At 53.0% G+C, this 7,563-nt stretch overlaps 1 protein-coding gene across 6 annotated transcripts in view; it reads right to left on the reverse strand.

Annotated features, from left to right (window-relative positions):
* Positions 1-6: 6 nt before the first annotated feature.
* Positions 7-7,563, reverse strand: part of SELENOI (selenoprotein I) — a 38,788-nt gene continuing 31,231 nt past the window's right edge. For 5 of the 6 annotated variants that reach the window (XM_035899707.1, XM_035899692.1, XM_009644010.2 and 2 more), the window contains 5 exons: positions 6,780-6,888; positions 4,955-5,003; positions 4,350-4,530; positions 3,076-3,258; positions 7-935 (listed from right to left, as the gene is read on the reverse strand). In XM_035899707.1, coding sequence (XP_035755600.1) covers positions 819-935; positions 3,076-3,258; positions 4,350-4,530; positions 4,955-5,003; positions 6,780-6,888 — 639 coding nt within the window. In that variant the 3' untranslated portion in view covers positions 7-818. The remainder of the gene's footprint in view (positions 936-3,075; positions 3,259-4,349; positions 4,531-4,954; positions 5,004-6,779; positions 6,889-7,563) is intronic. The other variant, XM_035899701.1, reaches the window with a different exon arrangement.

The raw sequence follows: 7,563 nt of genomic DNA on the forward strand, positions 1-7,563 counted from the left end.
GCCCGCAACAGCCAGCTCATACCGGGAGGAAGAAGGGGGGAGTTTGGCTCTGCGTTAGGCTGCTGTGAGCCACTGCCCATCGGAGCCCAGACCCCACTCCCAGGCGGGGAACGCACATGGACAGACAAGAACACGGTCGAGACGTGGTCCCAGGTACCCAAAGCTCAAGCAGGGGAGGCAGAAGCCGCCTTCCCACTTTTACAAGAAATTGAGTCCTGATTTTCCAAGCCCCCCCCCAAGCAGAACATTACTGAAAGTTTTGCGTGTTGTTCTTTTCCTCCTCTTAAAAAAAAAAAAAAAAAAAAAAAAAAAGAAGGTGCAAGTAGTTTCCCCAAATAGGTGAATGAATGGAGGCAGGACAGGATGTGGGAGAACTGTCACCATCTGCTCCCGGGACAAGGGCTGTCGGGCAGGATCAGGGATAGACAGGAACGCCCCCAACCACCGGGACGTGCCCCTGACCCTGCAGAAATCAGCTGTTGTGTTGGTTTTGGTGACAGGTCGGGATGCTTTGCTCAGGTAAAGCCATTTGCATCCCCAACTGGCTTGACCTGAGCACGAGCTGGAGTCTGAGGTTTCACTGGGAACATTCAGCTGGTCTAACGTACAGTAGCAGTGACCTGAAAGGCTACCCTCCTCGTCCAGTTTCACCCAAAACCGAACGCTCGCCTTTGCCGAACAGCAGCGGGGGCTGCCCCGTACCAGTCCTGCCCTGGCTGCACCGGATACCGTGCGTACTTTGCCCTGATGTCTGTCCAGAGGATAGGTTTAGATCTGTGGTGATGGTTGAACTATTTACAGGTATTTGCAGCAGTTATTTACAGTACTTCTGCAGACCGCAAGCTGATTTTCTCTTCCTCCACTCCTAGTCAATCCGGAGTGGGCTTCTTTAGCGAGAAGGGCCGTATATTGAAGTGCCGGCTCAGCTGGCTCACCTGGGGACAAGGCAGACAACAGCGCTGGGTTAGCGAGGCTCGGAGGGACGGGGAGGAAAGCCAGCAGAGCGCCAGACCCCTGTACGGCCGACAAAGCCCCTGCCACCTTCCCACACCACCCTCCTCACCCTACACGCTCCCCATGTCAGGACCACAGCCCCTGCCTTGTGCTGCCCTGCCCCAGAGCCAAGCCCCGTCCCTGCCAGCCCGAGGCACGTGGCCCTGCGAGGTGCAGCCTTCCTCCCTTCCCACACCTTCCTCGCTCTATCTGGGAGAGGGCTCCCCTCCACCCTGCCATCCTCAGGGGCCGAGTCAGAAACGCCTGCCCTGAGCCCAGCCATGCAGGACTTCACCCTGCGGCACGGCTCCCCCTCCCTGCCTCTCCCAGCAATATTTTTATTATTTTGCTTAAATTCGTTTGATGATCGCAGATACCTATGTGAAAAAATTGCTCCCTGAATCTATTTGCAACGCCAGCTGGGGGTCGAGTACTTTGCACTGACCAGCGAGACACACACAGGAGGGTTACAGAGAGGAGGGGAGCCCGACGCCAGGTTTTGGATAACCAGGCACCTTTTACACCAGCCTTCAGAAGAAGCCTCCACCGCCTCTTTCGGGGACATGAGAAAACCACAGAGGGGCGAGCGCTGCACCACAAAACGAGCTTTCGGGCAGGGTTCAGAGAGCTGCAGACAGGAGGGTGAAACGATGGCGTGGCACCGGCGCCTGGCGACGGCAAGGTAGCAGCCATTGCAGAGCCACACGGAGCAGGGCTGAGCAGCACCGGAGGCCGAGCTGGGCAGAGGGTTTATTCCCAGTTCCAAATGCAGAGCAGTTTGGGATTATGTCCCAGTCAGAGCGCCTTAAAGGGCTCTTCAGCTCAGTAAAGGCTCTGTTATCCTGCAAGAGAAGACTGCGCAGATGGGCCCTTGGAAAGCTGGAGGTGGGGGGAAACCAGGGGAACACAACGTCAGGGGAGCAGAGCACCGAGAAGCTCGCTGCCGGGGATGGGCAAGCCTGGGCAGAGAGGAGGATTACACCATCTGGTCAGTCCCCCATCTCCAGCTACGATTCCAAGACCAAAATTATTTAAGCTTCTTAGCTATTCAAATCCTGCTTGCATAGAAGCCTCATTACACTAATTGGAAAGACAAGACAACCTGGCTATTACTTCTCTGCTGTAATTACAGTTCAAACTCTGGAGGCTCCACATTAAGAGCTGGGGTTCCCAGGGGACAGGGCTTCCCAAGGAGGGTGTACGGATGTGGCAGCAGCCAGCTCCATGGGGGACACGGGGTCCCTTGCCCCAGTTCCTCAGCACCTTCCTGGGGCATTTCTAATGGGACTCGGTCTCCTCTGAGTTTGCTTTCGCAATCTTAATCAAAACCCAGGGCGTCAGGTGGAGCTGGCACAGAGCAAGGGGAGCAAATTGGTCCCTGGATCTCTACACAGCCCTTGCAGCTGGGGAGAAGGTAGAGCAGTTGCAGTGTCCCCACGCTCCCTAGCGGGGACAACCCCCCCTCTGTCCTGGCCCTCCCACCGACTCCAGCGCAGGGCACGTCAGCAAGGTCACAGATCGAACTCATCAGCCGGAATAACACCGACAGCAGTTTAACTTTTTATGTTAAGACTCCCAAATTAAGCACGGCTGCCCGGCATGCAGGCACACTGTCTGCTGCTCTGGCTATCCACTGGAGCCCCCCCTTTCCCCAGGGCTGTGGGTCACCCATGCTGGCTTACGTCCAAGCTGCTCTCTCAAGCTGCAGCCGCAGCCAGGAGGAGTTAAACGCGGCAGCGGAGATGTGAGCATTTGTTTCAAAGTGATCTCTGGTACAAGAGCCCCCCGTCACGTTTTGCAAAGCTTGCGTCAAACCCACGCAACAGCGTGTTGGGTTTGTGTGGCAAGGTCTTGGTAGCGGGGGGTCAAACCACCACAGACAGCCCGCACAAGCCTTTTGCAAGAAGTCAGCTCAGGTTTGATACGGTCCTAGACAGCGCGACACACAGAGCCGTTCCCGCTGACATTCCCGTTTTTAAGCGGAGTATTCTCTGCCCCGAGCAGCAGCAGCACCCAAGCAAGCAAAGCCTGCAGTCGGAGCACGGCAGCCAAGCCCGAAGCCCACGCGCTGAGTTCACCTACCACGACCACTCCGTAGTGGATGTGCGCCAGGGTGAGGAAAGCAGTCAACAAGTAGAGGAGAAGCGTTTCGCTGTTCGGCACGAACCCGGACATCACAACGAAGAGCACCGCCGCTATGGGGAGCAGCATCCAGTTCAGAGGCTGGCAGCGTGTGCTGCTCATCTGACAGACGATCAGCTGGCACTGCAGGAAGGGAAAGCTGTCAGAGCTCGCGCCCAGTATCGACTCTGCAAGCCCAGAGCTGTCCACAGTGCAGAGAGGACGGTCACACGCGTACCGACCGTCTGCGCTTACAGCTACCATCAGGCAGTTTGCCCCGAGTTTCTCACTCAGGATCTTCCTTTGCATTAGAATTCCTGTGGGACACACAGAGCAAAGCCTCGTGGGGCAGGAAGGTAATAGGGAAACAGGCATCAAGGGCATCTTTAAAAGAAAAAGGAGTTCCCTTGAGCTGAGCGAGCCTTGCCAGCGTTTATCTGCAGGATCAGAACACCCTGCCAAGCTGCTGGACGCAGGGCACGGACACACAGAGGTGCTCAGCCACGTGTCTGAGGTGACGAGCACAAGGCGCCGTTGCCAAGGTCCCAAGCAAGATGCAATGTGCAGCTAAATCAGATTTGGACAAAAGCTTTAGTCCCCCCCATTTTAAGTTTATCCCAAAAAAGGAGGCAGGAACTCCATTTGTATTAGCAGTTTGCTATTCACAACACAGAGGATGCACGTGTGTGTAAACACACTCGATTTAACTAATTCTCTAGTTTCTCAAGAGGGAGAGCTGCAGCACAAAATTCGCAGGCCCCAAACCCTCTCTACTCTCCTGTTTGTTCTTTCAATCATAGCAAAAGAGAAAAGCTGTTAAGTTAATCTCTGCATCTATCCCTATCTCTGCATAGGACGAGGGGCAACGGCCTCAAGTTGTGCCAGGGCAGGGTGAGGTTGGCCATGGGGAACAATTCCTTCCCCTTGGGGCTGTCAGGCACTGGAAGGGGCTGCCCAGGGAAGGGGTCGAGTCCCCAGCCCTGGGGGGATTTAACAGCCGGGCATAGGCGGTGCTGAGGGCCAGGGTTTGGGGGTGGGATGGCGGGGGTAGGGGAACGGTTGGGCTGGGGGAGCTTCAAGGGCTTTGCCAACCCAAACCATTCTGGGATTCCATTCCATGATCTCCCTTCTCCCCTCACATTTGAGCTGGTCCTTTTCTTCCTGCCTCCCAAGCATCCTGGCAGGCTTCACGCTCTCCGGGGAATAAGCAGGAGCATAAAGCAAAAGCCACTCACAGAAATGTTAGCGAAGGCTGTTCCAACCATGAAATAGAAGAGCCTGGGATGGACCTCCAGGATGTCTGTTGGGGACATGAAGATCCACGTGGTGCAGAGCAGGAACAGCAACACTGGGGATACCAGCGGCAGCATGATTTCATACACAGAGTGGTGCTTCAAGGTGTTATTTTTATAGGCCCTGAAAGACAAGGAAAGAAATGAAAATACATGGAACCCCAGCTGAGAAATACCTGGCCCCTGCCTTCAAGAGAGGGCTGCAAAATCTCACTGGCCATTCTGAGCTGGTCTCAGTCAGCCCACAGTCAGACGAGGAAGGTGAGAAACACCTTCATGGTTAAGTCGAAAGCCTCCCGAATTACAGGGGCACCTGGTTGTCTGGGTCGTGACCAACAGGACAAGCCCACAGAAGCTGGGGGCCTTTCTGCAAGATCACTCCTCCCAGTGCACCCTGCAAACTGGGACCTCCTGGTGTGTCAGAGCCACATCTCCCCAACTAAAGACAGTCATCTGAAAACTGCCGAGGAAACCATGTTTAAGAGGCTTTGGGGGCTCTTGCAAAGGCGCTAGAGCAGAGAGGGAGACCTGGGGATGGAGAAACTTACTTGTAGAAGTTATACAGGCTCATGGGCAGCGTCACAGTGAGCGCACAAGCTGGAAGAGAAAGAGCCAGGTTACTGCCCCACATTAGATGGAGACCGTCACGTGCACCCCGCGGACGGGCAGGGTGGTTGTGCTCTGGTTTAAGCTGCTCGCGACAAACACCGTTCAGAGGTGCACCAGGAATAGCGCGGCACGTTTAAAAGTAGGTGCTCGTAATTCTGGTCCAAGAGCTGTAATTACAAGTTGAGGTCTGCTCTAAATGAAAGACGTTTTGATTTTTAAAAGCGGCATTAACGAGGGCAGTATTACGCTTTAAACAGGGACGAAGTTTAACCGTAATGCTCTCTTTAACGAGACACGAGGCGAGTTCAAACTCCACAAGTGACGTGGCTGCACACAGCAGAGCTTTCGGTCTTCACAATAAAGCCAATTTGCTGTTTCTCTCACTGTGAGCCAGCATTTTCAGCTCCCACTGCGCTGAAAAGTTGTTGTCGTTTAACTTGACAAATGATACAAAAGCCTAAATAACTCTGAAATTCCAGACCTCGGCAGGGAACATCGTCCGCTGCCCCCAAACCTGTGGGGTCTATCACAACTCCCTCCATGTTTCTCTAGCAGTGGGTATGTCAAGAGAGAAGAAACATTTCCTGCTTTTAATACCCCAGAAGTGCACAACCCCAGCCAATGTAGGCACTGTGCTCTGCTTTTCATATAGGAAAACTGCATTTATCGTTCATATGTTAAGTTACGTGGCTGCCAAAGGAAAGCTGGGGATATCCACCTGATTTCTTAAGAAAAGCGCAAGCATTCGGTTTAACACAATTCAAGACACAGCGACTTGAAATTAGGAAGCTACAATTAACCCCTAAAGAAGAGGGACACAGACTGAGAAAAATTAAACTAAGAATTTCCAAATAAGACAAATTTCATTAAGCAAAGGCAGCTTTGCCCTGCCAGGCTTCACCCACACCACTCTCCCCTTTGCAGTGGGGCTTGTTCTGACCACTGGAGAGAAAGGCTGGGCTTGCATTTATTTATTTATTTTTTATTTTATTTAATTTTGAGACGAGTGGTTGGAGGGCAGGACCTCAGAACAGCCAGAGTGCTTTCCAGGGGCCAGCACACCCAGCCACGAGCAGCAGCCACAGCCCTCAACCACGCTCATCTGCTGCTCCAGGCCAGGAACCATGTCGCATCCATCCCCCCAAATCCTTCACCCCGGGTAGGCAGCACCAGGGCTGATCCTCCGAGCAGCAGCATGCACCTAAACCCTCAGGACTGGCACAAAAATATACCCGAGGCGTGAGCGCAGCTCTCCGCTGCCTCGCTCTTTTGGTCAACACAGACCCCCTCAACCACGCTCATCTGCTGCTCCAGGCCAGGAACCATGTCGCATCCATCCCCCCAAATCCTTCACCCCGGGTAGGCAGCACCAGGGCTGATCCTCCGAGCAGCAGCATGCACCTAAACCCTCAGGACTGGCACAAAAATATACCCGAGGCGTGAGCGCAGCTCTCCGCTGCCTCGCTCTTTTGGTCAACACAGACCCAGGCAGACGGGAGTTAACGTCGCCCAAGTAACTGCGCAGAAGACAAGGCCACCGCGAGATGCATAATATCTAATATAATAATTATTATTATCCTTATTATCATTATAATTATATATAATAAGGGCAGGCTGCAAGAACACCCTCCCTCCGCCGTGTCAGGAACAGCCTCCAGGAGCTCCCATTGCAGCAAACAGAACAGCGTTATCACAGAATTAAGACATTGGGTTTCGTTAAAAAGGTGGAGTTTAAAAGACAGGCTTCAACATGGAGTTTCTTACCAATAATCATTGCAGTGAATAGGTCTCTATATAAGAAATTAAACAGGAAAGGTGCATACCAGGCCTCAACTCCCACAATGGCTGTCACTATGTAGACAATTGAAATGGTCTGAAAGAAAGCACAGGACAAGCAGGCATGAGCGACCGGACAGGCAAGGCTGGCAGCCCCCGAGCCGGCAGCTTCAGGGAAAGGCAGCTCGAGAAGTCCACCCTAGGCTACATCGTGTTTTGTTCTCTCCACCGGCAGGAAGGGGAAAAAATAATAATTTAAAAAAAAAAAAACAAACACAAAAATCCCGTGTTACAAAACCAGGTTTTATACTTGTCCTGCTTTCAGCTGGCATAGAGTTAATTTTCTTCCTAGTAGCCAGCACAGTGCTGTGTTTTGGATTTAGTACCAGAAGGATGTTGATAACTCACTGATGGTTTAGTTGTTGCCAAGCAGTGCTCAGACTACTCAAGGACTTTTTGAGCTTCTCCTGCTCGGCGCTGGGCATCGGTCGGCGGGTGGTGAGCAATTGCCTTGCACATCATTTGTTTGATGTATTCTGTATATTCCCTTACCATTACTATTATTACTATTGTTATTCTTCTTATTAAACTGTCTCTATCTCAACCCACGGGTCTTACTTTCTTTTCCCAATTCTCTCCCCCATCCCACTGAGGAGCTGGGGGGGAGTGAGCAAGCGGCTGCGTGGTGCCAAGTTGCCAGCCGGGTTAAACCACAATACCACAAGCGCCAGCAGCCCTGGAGGTTTCCCCCAGGGGTGCTTTATCAGTCTGC

Source organism: Egretta garzetta, unplaced genomic scaffold (assembly GCF_000687185.1).
Source record: "Egretta garzetta isolate BGI_Z169 unplaced genomic scaffold, ASM68718v1 scaffold520, whole genome shotgun sequence".
Taxonomy (NCBI): Eukaryota; Metazoa; Chordata; class Aves; order Pelecaniformes; family Ardeidae; genus Egretta; species Egretta garzetta.